The following is a 19,549-nucleotide window of genomic DNA, read 5'->3' as shown; positions in this document are numbered from 1 at the left end:
AGGCCATCTATTTTTAAGGGATTCATAATGAGCTTGTGATGACTTCAAGAACAAACTGAAATGTTCCCACATGAAAGTGTGTGACAAGTCTGGAGCTGCATTATCATGCTTCATGCCAACCAGAAGCAAGGCCCAGCACAAACCAGTGAGGTTACGCCTACAGGGATGGTGCAGACATATCCAAACTCACTCTAAACTAGGCCAGAGTCTGCCCAGGCTGTAAAACTTTGTCCAAGAACCAGGATAAATATGCAATCAGTCCATCCATTCCAGTAGAAACAACAATGCTGGATTCATAGCAGAGAGGAGAGTAAAAATCTCTGCACTTAGCAGTTAGGGCACAGAGCTCGGACAGAAAATTGTGGACAACAGTCCTTGTTTCACAGCCTGTTTCTCTTTTCTTCAGCCACCCTTCCTCCTCTTCCTCACCTCCTGACATTTATTTGAAGACATCAATTTACTAAATGAAAAAGCATAATTAGTTTTGAAGAGTCTGATCCTGTAGATGTGTGTTATATGTGATCTGAGACACAATCCCAGATCAAGACTCTACTGGGACCTTGGGGCAGGATAATCTTGTCTGCCCAGGCTGGCACATCCAATAGATGCTGAGCTTCTCAGGCCTGTGAATGTCTTTTCTTCAGCTAAGGTGCAATAAAGTATCTTGCATGCAACCAAGACTTAGAGCAGCCCACCACCAGGAGTTGCCTGAAAGCAGCTAGTTAGCTCTAAGTCTGCACACCCCAGCTTGTACTCTAGTAACTTGTTCATCCATATCCTCATGCCTGAAGATCTCACCATGACAACAAAATATATAATAACCAGCATTCTCAAATGTCTTTGTGACTTCCACAGGGTCAAAAAGTAGTTCTACAGAATCACCTAAAAATAAAACAAGGTTTTCTCATTCTGACCCCGGAAGCCGTGACTGCTCAAATACAAACTTCCCTTTGAGTGTTTTTAAATTGCTTGTCCTCCTCAGACTGATACAGAGAATGTTATCAACTGCAACGCTACTCAGAAAATGGATCCTAATGAATACAAGCTGTGAATCCCCTCAGTTTACAAATGAAAGATATATTTTTTGTTTCCAGCCCACCACCCTGCTTCTAAGGCTTCTAAAGCAGCAGGTCAAACTCTTTCATGTCTACCCTCAAACACCTACCACCTTTTATGGATACCTCTGCAAGCCATGTTAAGACGAGTGATACTAAAAGCATCAACTACCTTCAGAAATCTGTGACAGGAGAATGATGTCTCCTTTCTGAAAAAAGTCACTTAGGAAAGCACACCCCTTGCTTGGCTTACCTTTTTCTCTCTGTTCATGCCCCCCCCTAAACCTTGAAGCAGTTTCCAGAACACATTTCCCACTGCTGAGAGGTAAAACACCTATTAATTTCAAACAATACATGGCTGTTTTTATCCAAGACCTAAATAGGTGGGACTCCAGAGACACAGTAGTGCTCTCACCCTGCAACAGGATCAATCAGGTTTATCCACACATCAGGGTCTGTGGAAAAGGCAAAAATTTCTGTGGTAGTCGTGCTACTGGGCACAGTTCCTGGACTCTGGAGGTCTGCAGGAGCTCTCTGGTGTTCTGTCCAGAAACATCCAGAAACCTTCCCTGAGGCTTTCTTGTGCATAGCTCTTCTAGCCTGACAGTGCTACTTTGAGTGAGCACAGCTGACAGCCACAGGCAGTGCTTAGGCTCTGTCTGCCTAAGTGCAGGAAACTGTTTCAGTATAGGCACAGGTATTATACTACACAGGATAAAAGTAAAAATCTATTCCCTTACACATGAGACTGCAGTGCAATTGTGTTTACTCTGAGCTTTGTTTTAGCAGAATCAATATGGACCATTGCATGTTCCCACTTTTAGAAAGTCACATTTGATGTCCACACTTTTAAAAAATTTGCAAAGAAAATGTCAAGGATTGCTTTATGCACACTCCTACATGTAAGAAGATTAAGAACAAGTCTAACTAGTTTTTAGAAAGAATAGAAAATCCAGCATTAATCATCTACCAAGATCCAATGTTCCAACATTTTCTCATTAATTCATGTGCTTGTCTGCCCACCAACTTAAAACCTCAAAATATTTCAACACATAATGAATAAATCACAGGAAGGAATGTAATGAAGTATGAAAGTAAAGTGGAATTCAAATATGTCATCCCTCAGTTACTAGCTTCACCATAGAGTGGACAGGCATTAGAGCTAAGCATAGAAGAGCATGAGTTTCCTCCGGCTTCTTCTTCCTTCTATTCTGAACTTCTGAATTTTAAAACCTTTTCTATATTCAAGAAAAGATACTGTAATACTGTTATGTTTTGTGCACACTGATATAGCTCATTCATTCCCACTGAGTTTCACTTAAGTCATTGCCAGCCTTGCAGAAAATACAGCAACAGTTTTGCTTCAAATGCCCATGAATTTATAAACACTGTTTTACCCTCAGTAGTCAAACATATAGAAAATAAAAATTAGCACCTTTGCATTTTTTTTTCTCTGAAGAAAATTTGTCATCAGCTTCCATTTGCCCAGCTTCCACCCCCTTGCCAGCTTCCCTCTAGCATTCTGCAAAATCCTGACTGCAGCACGATGACCAGGGAAACCAGTGAGAAAAACCAGCATCAGACCAGCGAGACAGAGCAGGGAAGCCAGAGAAAGGAACAGCACACTGTTTTTCCCTTGTCATCTCAGAGGGGGCAAGTGAACAAGCTGTGCTGGCTTTACTCCACAGACACCAAGAAGCAGCCAAGGCCATCTCCATCTAAGGGGGAGCTCCCCATCACTGTTCATTCTTGTGAACAACAGAGGACAGGGAAATAAAAGGCCAAAAATGCAATGCCCAAATAGTTTAAGGCAGTGTAAACATTACAAGGCTGTAAAAGTAGACAATAAGACAACTGATTTGAAGCATCAATCACTAAGGCCAGCCTCTTTTAAGAAAATAGTATCTATTTTCAGATAATTAGAGCAAATACTTTCAGATTGGATCTGTGGACAAAGGATTTTGTTCTGAGAAGAAAGCGGACTGTCAATTATTTTCTTTTTGCTGTCAGACTGTAAAAACATTGACTACCCTTAATTCACTTACTTTTACAATAGCACAGTCATTCATTCCTCACCACACCCATATGTATTTTCTCTTCTCCTATTCATACTCAAAAGCTATAGTCATCTATATGACACCCCTAAAGAAAGCAGCTCTAACCCGAAGAGTATTAAAAAGGAAAATAAACCTGATCATTTTTCTAGTTTAGCTCTATCTCCATTTACATTTTAAAACCCAAAAGGAATGTGTATCTCTGAGGAGCAACTTGTATCCACACCATTGGAGGGAAGTGCACATCTACATTAGCATTTTTACTTTTATTAGTTATTGAAGCACTGCCTATTTATCTGTACTCACCATGGTTCACACTGTGGAAATTCCCTGCACATGCCAGCTTGAATACTTTTAGATGGGACTGCGCTTCCACAGCTACTCCAGGGAATTGCATAAATATCCAGTATACAGGACTGAAATAGAGCTACATCATATTGAAACTCCAACATACACAGCATGGGAGAAAAACATTTCACAGCAAGTGTTTCACATTACAGATCCACATTAATTGCACTGCTCTATCTGCAAATGTGAACATCCTTATCTGTCTGAAATTCTTGGAAGGGGAAAGCTAAGCTTTCTAAAGTTTCCTTTTTTTTTTTTGCCCTGCCTACATATATGGGCTCAAGTGTTGTTTTAAAAATGAAACTTGATTTGTGATTCTAAGTACTAACTCTGAGTTATATCATTTTCAAAGGTTATCTAGAAAACTATCAATAAAGCTTGAAGTTTTAAACTCTGTTTTACCACATTCAGAGGAAAAGCCATGGACAAACATGGACAAAAGTTAGTGTCGGAACCCAGGATTCTCCTCTGGGTGCCCTGGATGGCCAGAGCTGCTGGCAGGGGGCTCTGAGACCCCGGCATGCAGCCAAAGACACACGTGGGGTTTGGATCTTAGCCCATGGAGCAAATTACTAACTCTATATGAAGAATTACAAGCCACACACACACAAGTTTAGATAGTGTAGTAGAAGTAGTCACGAAGTAAAGGGTAGGATTTTTGAGTGCTGTACAGGGGGGTTTTAAGCCTTGTACGCAGGGGTCCAAGTTTTGTACATGGGGGTCAGGAGTTCTAAGATGGAGGGACCTGGGTGTGTCCTGTCCTCTTTCTTTCTCCTTCCTAACCTCCATGTCTTTGGTGATGTTGGCACTCACAGATTGGTTTAGAGTAGAAAGTCACCATTCAATATAGATAGTAGGTATTGGAGAAAAAGCATAAACATGTAGTACGTAATATATGATATAAAAGATAGCACCAGCCCCCTGAGAGGGCAGAGAGTGTGCCTTTGTCTGAGCTGCTGAATGGGCCACAGCAGTTCAGGGAGAAGACTCTTGTAGATAACCAACAATAAACAACCTTGAGAACAGACAACAGAAGACTACTGAGTCTTTCTTCGAAGGCACGGGTTGGAGGAGGGACTTTTCCATCTTTCGGGGTCATCCCAATCCGGGGGTGAAACCCCACAAGTTAGTGCTTGACATGAAGTGATGGGAGCTACTGTAAGTGCACTTCTGAGAAGTGCCCCAATAGGACATCCCTTTCAAGACCGTCAAAGAATTTGGAAATGAAGGTGTTTGAGCCAGCAGGTGTAACCAATTAAACTTTTATTCATGATCATTTACATATGACTAAAAATGTTCACCACAAAATGCAAACTTGTAGTTATCTTGTATTCAGCAGTAAAAACAGTCGCCTCTTCATAGTAAAGCACCAAAGCACATAACAGAAGAGTCAGAAATAGATTTAATTTATCAGTTTTTCCCCTCACAATGTACTTGACAAAGCTGAAGATTTTATAGAAGGCTAAAGTTCCAGAACAAATTCTACAGTCACCTGAGTGTTTGGCAGGAACAGTACTACTTAGTAGCAGTTGCTTTTTTCTACCTTTTTTTTCACAAAAATGAGACAGACAGAATTGGGCCAAACATCGAGTTTCATTTCACCTGAATTTTTCAATGGGAGACAAACAGAACAGTTTGCTAGTAGGAGTACCTACAAAAACTATAAGAACAGTTGTCAAAAAAAAATGGAAAAAAACTCAGCTCATTATAGGTGATTGGTAGGGCCCAACCCACTTCTAGGCACCTATACCTCCACTCAGTTTTATCCATTACATTTAACTTGCATTTCATTCATACTGCATTTAAAAAGACAACATGATTTTTTTTTAAGTTAAGTTGTGTACATGTACACAGTTTTGGTAGTTTTTTAAAGCTGTAAAATGTATAAGTAAAGAGAGTCCTAATGACCCTATTACAGATTAAAGAGAAATAACCAGAATCAGTGTTACATACAAAATAATATTCTACCACAGAAACCAAATACAGTTATCAAGTAATTCATTAGAGAATAAAAGTGTTATACAAAAAGAGAAATGGTGCCTTTTTATCACTTCACAGCAGCATATAAGAAGGCAACATTGAGAAAAGTGCACAGCAGAAAAAGAATTGTTTCATTTTCTGAAAAACTTGAATTTTTCTTCAGACATCAGGCTTTTCTCCGGGAACATATTGGGTTAGGATTGCTTATATTTTCTTCCAGAGAAGGTATTCTCTTCTTGCATTACTTCTCAGTAAGGCGCTTACTCTGACATGTAGGAACGATACATCAGGGCCACGATAATGGCTGCTATTGCTGGGATCACCCAGTTGGACCATGAACTAAAGGGAAGTTTTTGAAAAAGCAGTTTAGGAAGTGCCAACCAGCAAGTTAGAAACAAAAAGGTCATTGCTTAAAGAAGTTTTTTCTAGCCACTCCAACAAATACTTCAAATTCAGGGCAACAGAACACCTGGATTGGCCAGTAATACTCCAGACAAGGGAAAAAGCTTGTACAGTAAAGCTTTGTACTAAAGCTTACAAATAGTTTGCTTACTAGAGTAAAACCCTAGGCACATTTAAAGTCATGGTGTGCTGCCCAGAATGTCATTCATTCAAAAGCTATTTAAGCAGCAGCATCACATGACTCTTCTAAGCACCCAAACTCCCCACCCAGAGGGTCATAGAAGAGTCCTCCGAGGTTTCAGCAGTAGGCAATTGTCAGCAGGATATAACCTTACGAAGTTTTTGATTCACTGGTATTCCGAAGTGTTTTGCAACCCTCTGCTAATGGAGGAGGTTCTGACATATCTTCCTTCATACACACAGAATCCTCTTATTTCCCTTAGATGCAACAGCAGAAGCAAATTTTAAAAGCATGGCATCCATGACACTAAAATATCTGGCAGTGGCACTAAGAGTCTTCCCTTCACTGGGCAGACTCCAGAAATAAAAGCCTGTGCCAAACAAACCATTTGGTAGATACTGACACCTGCCAATATGAGAAAAGTATCTACCTAGTAAGCTGCCGCACTTGTAAAGTGGTACATAGATGCCAACTTGGACTTCACAAAGAACTGAAGTTTTCACGCACCACCCCCTGATATCTCAGCTTCCAGCAGATAAAAGCTATTCAGCTTTTTAACATTCAGAAAATCATGAGGAACTTCAAGTTTGACATCAGATGTCATACTGTACCTGGAAGAAGACTGAACAGTGGTAATAAGAGTTTCCTGGAAAGCAAAGCATAAGAAGTTATTTACTTCAGGAAGACAAACCTCTCCACTTTACCTAGCCCCACAGTTTCTCAAAACTATCATCAAAAGTTTCTCATCCAGTGAGACTAATTCAGAAACAACTCAATGCATGCACTTGGGAAGCATTTTCTCCTAATTCCTACAGCAGGTCTATTGTATTATAAGCTAGCTAGTAACAGTTTCTATAGCTAACATTGCATCAAGTTCCTAAAACATTATCAACAAATATTTTGCAGCAAGTTTTCTATGAAGCTGACTTCAACCTCAGGTAGTATTTGAAAAGTTTCAGTCATCTGTAAGACAAAAATCCTTTCCTTGACTAAAATCAAATTGAAAAAACTTGGAATTAATTCACAAATATTTTTCATATCAAAACTACATAAAGAAAGCTACTAATTTATATCTACAAAGCTTATTAAACTCGGGGGTTTCAGTGTGGTGTTTCAGATTGTGTAAGAATCAGGCAAATTTTTATAGCTGATCCTGATAATGATTTCGACTTGTTCAGTTTCCACAGAAAAAGCAGCACTACAAGGCCAAATCCCAGCTGGGTACATGTGCACAATTTATATGAAGACTTATTAATTTGACTAACTCTACTTGTGTATGACCCTGTTTATTTTAAAAATCCGAGCATTAAAACCCTACCTAAATTTAGTGGTGCATGATCCGTCACTGCAAAATTACTTGTTTTGTTACCAACATTTGCAATTAATTTAAAGAAAGAAGGATTTTGCTATAGTATAGTGACCCCCAGGTATCCAGTTATTAAACTGAATTATTTCTTTTTCTGGGGTACACCATTCATACACAGACATTAGGTCACTGTCTGTAATGCCCAAAAGAAACAATGTGGCATTTCAAGAAACGCACTTACTGTTGGTTTCTGAAGCTTGGATCTATCATCCTGCAAGAGAAAAGAGCAAGAAACATTCAGACAAAATCTGAAGCATTGAAAACAAAACCAAACTCACACAAATTATAACTAAATTCAGTTTGCAATTAATTCTGTTAATGTGTAAATATTTTTCCCTAGGTAAAAACAGACTTGCAAGAGAGCAGATGTCAGTGATTGATTTTGAGCTAACATAAACAAGATCACTTCCTTAAATAATACTTCCCAGTATGCAATGAAGAAGCGAAACCTGAGCCTCCAACAAATTTCATTATTCTTTGTGCCTATGTTTTCACCATTCCTTTGTCTCCAGAGAGGACATAATCTTAGCTTATACATTGACTGCAATCATATTGATTCTGCTTACTGTACTTGTACTATCAGGTAAAGTCAACTAACTGGTTGTGCCAATGTTCACTGGATCAAAGGTCCCAAAATCTAGGGATCTTTCATAAACTCAAAGTTCTGTTTGGCACAGTCACATTCATTACAAAAAAGCCCAACAGTATATAATCCTGTTAGTGCTGTATTTGTACATTACACTACCAAGCTGCTTGTTTCACCTCAAGTGAAAACAGGCACTTGCCAAACAAGGAAGAACTGGACTGATACCCATGTTAAGAACAACATTAGTGGCATCAGAAATAGACAGCAAGCTTGCAAAGCCACAAATGCACAAATGTGCACCAGAGCCAAACCACTTCTTATTAGGACAAGCTATACTAGTAACACTTATCAAGAGATGACCTGAGACAAAAGAGACGAACAAGAGCGGGAATCTTACTGTGAAATAGGCTACTCAAGACAGTGATTTTTACCCCAAAACATGCGTGACACAAGAGGAAAAGAGAAGAGGCAGGAGTGGGCAGTAAAATAGAGCAGATGGGCACTCTAGCAGCCTAAACCCCCAAACAGTGGTTTTCAACTATTAAGATGCAGGAAAGTTGAACTGTGGCCTAGCTGGAGGAAGCCAAGGCAGCAGCTCCATAGTTAGAAAAAAATACTTCAAAACTTGAGACAGCAGAAAGGTGCTCATCAATGGATGATGAGCACCAGGAAATGGGATGGACAGAATAAAAGAGAGGATGCGACAGATGATCCAGTGGGATCATAAACAACCCTGACAACCACAAGTAGGGAACCCTGATACAGCTAAAAATGGCAGGAGAAGACAGAGCAACAAGCTAGAAGTACAATGCATATAATAACAATTTTCTAGACATGCATATGAAGAGCCAGGATTGCACCTTTAGATGCAGGTGGGAGCCTGGCAGATAGGTATTTACAATGGTGAAGGCATGAAGGTGGTTGTTCAGTAGTCACTCTGCATAGTGGCGTAAGAAAAGATCTAGACATTCTGACACACCACCTTCAGGGTTACAGAGTTTCATTACATAGCTGCCAGTGTATACCAGAAATGACAAAATTCCATGTTCAGTTTATTCAAGAACTAAGCTGTAAGGCAATTTAAATCACCAAAAGATGTGATTATCTTTATGCTACACTAATCAAATCCCTTTACACTGAGGGAACCATCTCAAACCTAGGTCCATCCACAAACAGCAGCAGGACTGACATCCAACCAAACTAGTAGTTCTTGATTTTGAAGTAATTACCAGACAAGTAACTAGACACAAAAGCAGTACAGTAAACACAAAAGTAAGGATAGGCTCATATACTCACGGGATGAAGTTCCCCAACAATAAAGGTTTCTGACAGTGTCCTTGCATCTGTGGAATGGCCAACATCTTCGAAGTTCTCAGTAGCATCTCCTCCAGCTTGCTCCCTAAGGACCTCTTCACCTCCTGGGTGCTGCAAATTTTAATGAATTTGAATTTGTTACTGAAATACATTTCAAATTTTAGAAATGGAAATTCTGCATTTTTACATTTCTAAAAATAAAAAAAAAAAAAGCAAAAACAGCCGCTTGACTTTCTAGAGCAAACATCAGCCTTTCTGAATAACTAGAGAGCTTTGGGTACTCTCTGAAGCCAAAACCAAGGAAGCTAAGTCTCTTTGTCATTGGCAAAGAAGCAGTAAGAGGCAGTACCCCTTGCAACTAAAGCACTTAGAAAGTTGTGTGGGAATCAGTCTGTATTTTAACAGCACAACTATTACCTGAAGTAATATTCTGTGTTATCACTTCATTAGGAAATGTGTATTTTTATCCAATCAATATATGCTTTATACAGCAGAAGGATAAAAGCCAAAAAGGTATTAGCTGCAGCAAGAACAATTCAGGAAGATAAAAAAATCTGTTCAAAAGATGTGAATCAAGCATTGGCAAAACAAGTTGGCAAGGTGCTAAGGAATCTGACCTTCTAATTAATCCTGGTTTGGGCAGGGAGGTGGGCCAGATAAGTTTAAGGGTCCTTTCCAAAACAAATTATGGTACAAATATCAAGACAGCTCCTTTGGAAGTGATTAAGCACAACTGAAAGCTCACTCAAGACCCTAGAATAGAAATTTGGTTTTCATAAGACTATGGAATCCCAAAACCACATTGTTGATAAAACCCCTGAGATACAGAGAAGTCATCTCCTAGGATTGTCTAATACCTCAATCCATCACCATTCTCTTAACATAAACCCCTGTTCTCCATTAACTTTTATTCTTCCCCAGGATGCACTTTGGGGGTTTTATGAAGTTTTTATGAAGAACATTTTTATCTATCAAATAACTCTGCCTGAATATACTGCAAGATCTATCACATTTTCTAGTTCAGTGCATTCCCTCAGCTCCCAGTTACTTATTATGTAAGAGGTAACACACCACAAAAATTCACCACTCAACTTTCAAGCAGGAAAGTGTTACATAAACATTGGGAATGATTAGGTAAACAAGTTAAAAGCACTTATTAGTACTTCCTTGGATTAAGGCAACCATGGAATAGATATTAGCACTTTACCAGTAGTAGAGAAGATACAAGCTTTTGAAGCTCAATTGAGTTTTTAATGCTTCTGAGTACAAGATATAACAGTATGGAAAATAGGCAAAATTTCCACAATTTAGTGTCATCTTCTGGGGAGCACAGCTCGCCAAAAAGCCCACAGGTTAAAGAAATGGCGTTTCTACTAGTCTAGACAATTCAGGTTAGCACTTACTTCAAATCCTCCTAGTTAATCTCATATTAAAGCTTCTCTTCTGACAAAACCAGTATTTGTTCATACAGTTGAACAAAACTACTAATATGAGTTTCCAGCAGTACCAGAACTCCATAACTTGAATCTTCACATTAAAGGCAGACATTTATTTTAACAGATTAAGGAAACTGAGGAGAACAACAAAACAAACAAACAAAAAATCCCAACACAACACCTTTTTAAAGAGCCAAGATATCACAGTTATTAGGGTAAAGGATCCCTACCATGACTAAGCAAAAGCAAGATTAAGCAACTGATAGAGAGATTAGACACAGCAGCTGAGCCAAAAAAGGTCAGAAGAGTACAAGCAGAGTAAAGATTATGCAAGCAACCTGCAAATATGGCATGCTCACCAAAATCCTGTCCTTGGATCCATTCTGGAAAGTATTCAGAGAAAGGACTGGACAAAAGTTGAGGGAGCACTCAAGTTCAATGCCTTGAAATGACACTTAAGAAGCTGAACTTGGGTCTAAGCAGCACTCCAAGACATTACCTCAACTAAATCTTCACAGAATTTCTTCAGCAATGTGGGTTTGGGCTTTCAATACCATGATAAAGAATTGTGCCCCCCCACAAGTAGAAAAACATATGTGCCAACTTTAGCAGAAAAGCTGGCACAACTCCTTGGAAAACATGCTTGGCGAACAAGGTATCAACAAGCAGCAAGAGGCCCCAAAGTTAAGCCACTCAGAGCACCAGCAGCATAAGCAGTATGTAAACTCCTACTCATGCACTGCAATGAACCCAAACCCCACTCATACAAGCACATAAAATACCAGTTACTCCAGCAAGTCATGAAGATCACATGGTTTACGCTACCTCACCAAAAATAAAAAAAATCCACGATCCAGCCAAACAAGTGGATACCTACCCAACATAACTGCATCTGCATTAAAATTAATTCATGGAGTACTTGAACAAACTACTTGCAGGTTGCCAGCTACAGAATGATCATGTACTAACTTGTGCTCCCAAATCCCTCCCCTGTGCCACTACAAAGCAATCACGTAGCAGTATGGGCAGCACCACAGAGGCACTCCAGCTTTGCTCTGTAGAACTAGTTTTTTGTCTAATTAGCAACTGATCCCTCTGTCTACAAAACCACAATACTAGCATCAAGACAGTGACTGCAACCAATCTCTCTACCAATCCTCAAACTGACTATCACACATCAGCTGAAGAGGACAAATTCACCCTGACCTCTGCCACTACAGCTGGAAAACTGATAATTTTTTTTTATGACATGAGCAAGGCTAAGTATGGAGAACCACACACAGAATTCCAAACTTAAGCCATCTACCAGATAATGTTAATTATAACCTACTAGACATTGATGGAAGTACTTAGAAACTAAACACTTTGCTTTTAGATGCCACTTCTGCTTAATGATATGAACTTACAAACCCTCTGTAAGTAACTAGCATCTAATACACGCAATTAATGAAAAGAGTTCACCTCCCCTAATGAAAGGGAGCAACTGTAATGTCTCACACAAAGGGCAAGAACTGACTCTTCTAACAAAAAAATGAGCATCTTTCATGGTTGGATGAGTTTCCCAAAGCTTGTTTATACAAGGCTTTTGTTCATGATTCTGCCTGGTAAACAAAGCCTGCTACCAGAACTGCTACTTTAATGAAGATCCTCTGGATAGCCCCTGCTGGAAAGCCCACAAGGCTACAGAGATAGTGACTCCTAAACCAAAATCCTGCTGATAAAAGTAATCAAAGAGTTCTTGCAGGTAAACTGTAGTTGAGGGGAAATGAAAAAGCTTTTGATGATGAATTAAGACAGCCTAGCTTATCCCCAGGACATTCCCAATAGAATAAATAGTCTAAGCTATATGCATAACAAATACCTATGTAGAGCCAGCACTAGTACAGAGCGCAGACAAATTCCTAACAGCAGCACATTAGAAAGTTTTAGATAAGGCAAATATGCAGTTAATCTTGCTGCTCTCATCTGGGTCAAAAGTCCAAATCACCTCATCCTGAATACCACCTTCTCCCCCTTGCTCATGCAGATTTCTCAGTGTCATAGTTCAAGACTCCATTAAATCATAACTACCTTAATTTGCAATTCCTGCCATCTCTCTTCCTATACCGAGGGAATGAAATCTAGGGTACAATTTAACTTTCAGGAAGATCAGCAAAGGTCTCCATTAGTGGCAGTCTCAAACTTACATTTCCCTTTCTGCACTACAGGAACGAAAAGCAGAAAGGGGGCAGTGACAGAGCCAGGAACACCAGAGAACCTCAGCTCTATTATGCAGGACAGACAGACAAATGCTTGCTTATTTCAAGGGCATTTTCAAGTGGCCTGAACAGAGTCCTCCAAATTATTTCTATCATCTATTTAAGTTTCAGGACAGAAACTGACAGCTCATATAAAATGTCAGGAGCCTAGGAAAGAAGATCTCTCTCTGAAAGTGTATTTTTGAAAACTATCATTAGGCTTTTAGATGAAGTGCAAACAAAATACCCAGTAGTTTGGTGCCTGCCCTGATTTCAGCTGGAATAGAGCTGCATTTTTTTCTTGGAGGCTGGTACAGCACTGTGCTTTGGATTCAGTGATACGAGTGCTTATGATTCAGTGAGATGTGGGAATAATCAGTGATAACACAGTGATGCTGCAGTTGTTGCTAAGTAGCACTAACCCTAATTCAAGCGCTTCTCAAATGTCCCATGTTCTGCCTGCAAAAGCACAAGAGGCCAGGAAAGAAGACAGCCAGGACAGCTGATCCAAACTGGCCAAAGGGGTATTCCATACCACAGAATATCATGCCCAGTATACAAACTGCAAGGAGCTGGCCGGGGGCTGCAGCTTGCTGCTTGGCAATGGGCTGGGCATAGGTTAGCATCTCTTTTTTCTCCCCCTTTTTATTGCAATTATTATATTTTATTTTATTTCAGTTATTAAATTATTCTTATCTCAACCCACACATTTTATCTTTTTTCCCTAATTCCCTTCCCCATCCCACCAACAGGCTGTGAGGAGCAGTGAGCAAGGGGCTGCACGAGGTTAAAGCACAACAGTGCCCATTTCCTGACTTACGAAACAGTTACAGCTTGCAGAGTTTCACATATAAGTGCTAAGAAGTGCTATTTCTTAAAACATTTTCAAATTCTCCTGCCAGCTTCATCAGAGCTTAAGGAAGCGTTAACACTGGATTCAATCCTCAGACTGCAAGGTTCTGCAGGAACAGTTCCCATGGTTCACTGGCAGATTCCAAGTGTGCCAATAAAGGCATCTTTCAATGCAAGGTGATCATGACTATAAACATGGAAGGCATTATGCTACTCCTCCACAACACCATCAAGCTGTATGAATGTACCTTATTGCCACACAGGGGAGAGAACATTTTTCATCCTGACACAATAGAACAATATTTGCTTTTTGCACTTTATTTGACCAGCATTACAAAACACATTTAATGGCAGCTGTCCATTCTAGAAGTTTAGGAAAAGTGCTATGGATGCACAAGTTCATACCCTATGGGAAAAAAAAATACCAATAATGTTTTTGCTGAATTCTTAGACCACCAGCAATTGAATTAACCTAAATAAATCTGTATTAGATTAATATTAAATGAATGCCATTGTTGGTTTCTAGAACAAGAAACTTCTCATATATGTAATTATCTACAATACAGATACAGCCATGACAGTCTGCTGTGAGTACACATGCATTTCTAGTAGCTATTTTCCTATAAGACCTTATCCTGGTTTTAGCTAGGATACAGTTCATTTTCTTCTTAGTAGCTGGTACACTACAGTGCTTTGGATTCAGCATGAGAATAATGTTGTTAATGAACTGATACTTTGGTTGCAGCCAAGTAGTGCTCACCTAAGTCAAGGACTTTTCAGTGTCCCACGCTCTGCCAGTGAGGGAGCACAGCCAGGACAGCTGACCCAAAGCGGGCAAAGGGATATTCCATATCACAGAATGTCACACTCCATCCATAGAGTGGGAGGAGATGTCTGTGAGCCACAATCACTGCTCAGGAGCAGGCTAGGCATCGGTCAGTGAGTGGAGAACCCATACATGCTGCACCATTTGCTTCTGTTGGGTTTTATATTTCTCTCTCTCCTTATCATCACCCTTATTGTTACATTTACTTTATTTCCATTATTAAACTGTTCTTATATTGACCCACAAAATTGACCTTTTTCTAATCCTCTTCCCCATACAGTGGGCAGGAGGGCAAGGGAGCCACTAAGTGGTACATGAGTACTCCATGGGGATAATCTACAAAATCTGAAGCAGTGGAAAAGGCTTCCCAAATCTTCTGCAACACAGGTCTGACAGCCTTTAATGACAAACAACATCAAAGTTTCTGGTTTCAAGAATGCTCTTTCTTGCCAAGACCTTTTAAATAATGCATTCTGAAAGCTGAGGTCTCCTAATTTCTTCTCCCAAACTTGGAAAATTAAAGAAAATTCAGAGATGAATATTCAAGCTATGAATTTTCCCCATTATCTGCCACTTAAACAATAAACCAAACAACCCCCCCCCAAAAAACCCAAACAAAACAAAACAAAAAACAACTAGAAAGAAAAAAAAAAAAAGAAAAAAATCAAACTGACTAAAAAAATGCAGTTGCTGGAATCTTCATTAACCCCATGGATAAGATATCAAAGCACACAACTGTTTCCTCATTCAGCACTTTTTCTCTATTTCACATGATCTTTTTTAAGCCTTGTCCTTTAGGAAGCCAAGCTACTATGTGTCACACCATGCAATGCCCCCACTCCCAACACACATATGTCACCATCCCCAGCCCATTTCCTATCTAACTTCAACCAAGTGTTCACAGAGGCTGATTGTTCCCCAAAGCCAAACAAGTTCCACTAAACATCTACAAGCTCCACGAAGACACAACAGCTGAACATAGGGAGTACACCGAAGGCACACCAGCTGGACAGAGGGACTACACCCTTTACCTACTGTAATGGAGTGAAAAACAGCACCACACTTTCACTTATTAAGCACAAGAGCATCCAAGGTGACTTCAAGATTGAAGCACAGTAAAGTTTTCAATTTCATTATTAATAAGAAAATATTTCCACAGGTTAATGCAGTAGCTGAAAAGATGACTTACTGGTTTAAGGAACAGGACAAGTGAGCTTAGCTGCTGCTCCCAGCTCTTCACTCCCCAGTAAACTGATACTTATGCACTACTTGGGAAGAGCATCAGTGAGGTGACACTTTAGCAATCCACCCTTTTTAATACTATTGGACTTAAATTTCAGTGGCCCACATTAAAGCTGTAAAATATGTTAAGCTTTTCTACTTCCTAAAGGAACTGCAAGAAATACACCTGAGGAGTTTGACCAATAATGCTACTGAAACAGCTAACATAATCCCCATTTGAGTACGGTTTTCTGGATTCTGGAATGAACTAGCAAGAGGCTAGCTTCCATTTCTCCTCAGCTGTCACATGTCACATGCCTCAGGGTGTCTGACAGTATCAAAAAAATTAGCATAACACTTGATAAGTTAACTAAGCACCAAAAGCATTAAAAAGAGGTTTAAACAAGTGCCCTATGAAGCATCCTAATCAAAGAGTTCCGTAACAAAAATCACCAACACAATGAATAGTAAAATGCCAAAGAACTTTCCCTAGGACTGTAGCTTCACTTAAAATATTTCGGGTAACTATTTCCTACAATCTCATTGATTATCTCAGAAGGTCTTGGAAATTTCAGCTCAAAACCAGCCATGTTCTGTTGAAAGCTGTTTAATATGAGGTTGAAGTCTGACTTATGCTTACCAGAGTGTCTCAAGACATCCCCCACATTGTCCAAAACTCAACTATTTAAATATTTACAAACTGAATTCTTTTGATATGCTATCAAATTATCAATGTTGGCCTGATGGATGAAAATGAGGTTTTGTTGGAGAAATTTTCACAAGGTGATGCCTCTTAATATTTACCAATTTCACCATATGTACTGAAGGAAGAGGCTGTGCAACTACTTAAACTCAAAAGCTCATGAGATCATGGAATTTTTTTTGTCCTATTTTTTTTTTTCTCTGGTGGGGTTAGATTTAGGGTTTTTCTAAGGTGTGGGTCTTTTTGTTTCTGCCTCCTCAATCTAGACAATATGTACAAATAATACAATTATGTATCAATCAAAACTGATCAAGTTCCCAAAAGCAAATTCAATTTTGCAGACTACACAAAAAGCTGCATTCTCCTCCAGAGCTTCTACAATTAAATTGGCCCTGACTGCATAACCATACAGTGATGCCCATAACTAATGGATGAAGATGACCAGGGGCAGAGCTAGATGACAAATAATGAAGGAAGAGTCAGTAGATCAGTTTCATAATCTGCCTTGCTGAAAAGCCAAACAATTTGCATTGACACACAGCTTAAGAATGAAATACTATCTGTGTCAACACTGCCTTTGAAAAATCACTTGTCAACCCTCCTTTGCAAAATGCTCAGTTTCTCCTTTGAATTGGAAGTGTTTACAAGCACAAAAATAAAGATGGGGCTACTGGTGCTTAAAATCCATCATGCCTCTACCCATTTAAACGGTATTCTTTAAGAAGTTTATGTGAGTCTACCATACACTTTTTAATTGGGTGCTTTTAGGAAGAATTTCTTCACAGAAATGGTGATTAGACGTTGAAATAGACTGCCAAAAGAGGTGGCAGTCACTGTCCCTGACAGTTTTAAGGAAAGACTGGATGTGGCACTTACTGCCATGGTCTAATTGACATAGTGGTGGTTGATCAAGGACTGGATGAGATCTCAGAGGCCTTTTCCAAATAAATTTATCCTGTGATTCTACCTCTGCTAACTGGGAATACAGAGGAAGGGAGAAAACTCAAAATATCTAAATCCCAGCGCCATTCAATTACTAAAGAAAAAAAAGTGGTAGTTTTATTTCTGCATTTCCACTGAAAAACATTTTAGCCCAATAACTAAAATGCTTCTTTATTAACCATGACTATCAATGATTACATCAACTGCTGTCTGCCAGAGATCAAAAACATCAACCAGTAACTGGGAAGGGAAAAAACCCAACAAAACACAGCCAAAGGAACTGAACTTGACTCTGGTGCTCTACACTAGAGCTGGAACTGGCTCAGCTTCGTAGCACCACACTGCATCCCCACACTGAGCGGATCAGGGCAGCAGTGAGAGCCGCCCTAATTTTCTGAACCTGACTGCCTGTACCTAAAGCCACGTCTGCCATGTCCTGCAAAAAAAGACCACCCAGGCGTTAAGGCTACCCAGGATGCACTTATTTGGCAGACAGAAGCACAAGCTACTGTGACCAAGAGGCTTTACCGAGGACTGGATATAAGGAAGAATTTTTTTACAGTGACAGGAGGGAGGCATTAGCACAGGTTGCACAGGGAAGTTGGGAATGCCCCATCCCTGTACACGTTCAAGGACCAGGGCTGGGAGCAACCTGGTCTAGTGGAAGGTGTCACTGCCCTTGGCAGGGGGCTGGAATAAGATAAGCTCTAACGCCTCTTCCAATCCAAACTATTTTGTGATTCTGCGACTATTAGAGTAAGCCCAAGATCTGTGATATTCTGCATGTTGTGGTACTTTCCTTCCACTTTGTGAAGGTTTCTCTTCTCTTCCATAATACAACACATACTACACTAGTGTGAATAGAGGAGTTGCTGACCTTTTAGTTTACAAGCTAATACGGCTCTGGGTCCCAGCTGAGTCTTCACTTTTAATTCTGTTTTCAGCTGGCACACCAAAGCAAGAAGCAGATGGATTCAGCAGACGGATTCAGCCCCACTCGCAGTACCCAAGATTCACACGGCCAGCCGGCCTATCTCAGCCCTCAATACTGACTCCAGTTTTTTCTCCTTGTCCTTATTTACTAGAAACTCAGATCCGAAAGTTTCAGGCGGGCGCACAGCGGATGATGGCACGGTGGTGCAGCCGGCGCACGGCACTCGCGGGCTTCTCCGGCCCGAGAGGCGCGGCAGCCCGGGCCCGCCCCGCGGCTCCTCCTCCAGGGCGCTATCGCGGCCCCGCGGGCGGGGGCAGGCGGACGGGAGCCCGCCGGAGGCACAGCGCGGGGAGCCGAGCAGCCGCGAGCGAGCCGGCCCCACGGGGCTCCGGTGCCCTCAGCGTCCCGGCAACGCGGGCACCCACCTCGTCCAGGAACTTGGTGACATCGTAGATGCGGTTGTGGATGATGATCCAGGTGCTCTGGCTGTTGTTGTGTTTCTGCACCTCCTCCAGCCGGTAGTAGCGGCCCCGCCACGACTCCTTCCCGGTCTCGCTGGAGCCCACCATCTCCCGTTCTGTCCCGCACCGCACGCACGCACCACAGGCCGATAGCCGCGCACCGCCAGCGCCCCGCCGCAGGCCCTATCACCACCCGCCACCGCCCCGCCCCCGGCCGCCCTGCCGGCCTCTCATTGGCGCAGAGCAATGCCACTCAAAGCAGACGGGCAGCCTGGCGGCGGCCGTGGCGGGCGGGGGCGGGACTTTGAGGTCGTGCCCCGCCCTCTCCCTCCTCCCAGCCGTGCCACATGACCGGCCGTGGCGGGCGGGGCGGGGCGGGGGCGGTGCCGGGACAGCCCCCGCGGGCCGCGGTCCGGCCTCCGCCGGTGCCGAGCGCTGCAGCCGCAGCTTCTCTGCTGTGGACTTCCTGCGGTGATCACCCCAGCGTACGCCACCTTTGTCAGCAGCGAGCTGTGGGGCTGCCGGTGTGCGCTGCGACGAGCTAATCGCCGACTTGCAGTGTAGAACCGCATTGGAATGGTTTGGTTGGAAGGGACCTTCATCTAGTTGCAATTCCCCTGATATAGGAACCACTAGACAAGATGGTTCAAA

The 19,549-nt window shown here is 41.3% G+C and overlaps 1 protein-coding gene across 1 annotated transcript; it reads right to left on the bottom strand.

Annotated features, from left to right (window-relative positions):
• Window positions 1–4,703: 4,703 nt before the first annotated feature.
• LOC119697501 (cytochrome b5) lies at window positions 4,704–19,082 on the bottom strand. Its single transcript, XM_038128335.1, has 5 exons — window positions 18,863–19,082; window positions 9,269–9,397; window positions 7,568–7,597; window positions 6,632–6,666; window positions 4,704–5,776 (listed from the first exon to the last, which is right to left on the bottom strand). Exons 1-5 carry the CDS (start codon window positions 19,004–19,006, stop codon window positions 5,698–5,700), a joined length of 417 nt encoding a protein of 138 aa, XP_037984263.1. The 5' UTR covers window positions 19,007–19,082; the 3' UTR covers window positions 4,704–5,697.
• Between the last annotated feature and the right edge of the window lie 467 nt (window positions 19,083–19,549).

The sequence above is a fragment of the Motacilla alba genome, chromosome 2 (genome assembly GCF_015832195.1).
Source record: "Motacilla alba alba isolate MOTALB_02 chromosome 2, Motacilla_alba_V1.0_pri, whole genome shotgun sequence".
Taxonomy (NCBI): domain Eukaryota; kingdom Metazoa; phylum Chordata; class Aves; order Passeriformes; family Motacillidae; genus Motacilla; species Motacilla alba.
This window is presented reverse-complemented; position numbering and strand designations above follow the sequence as displayed.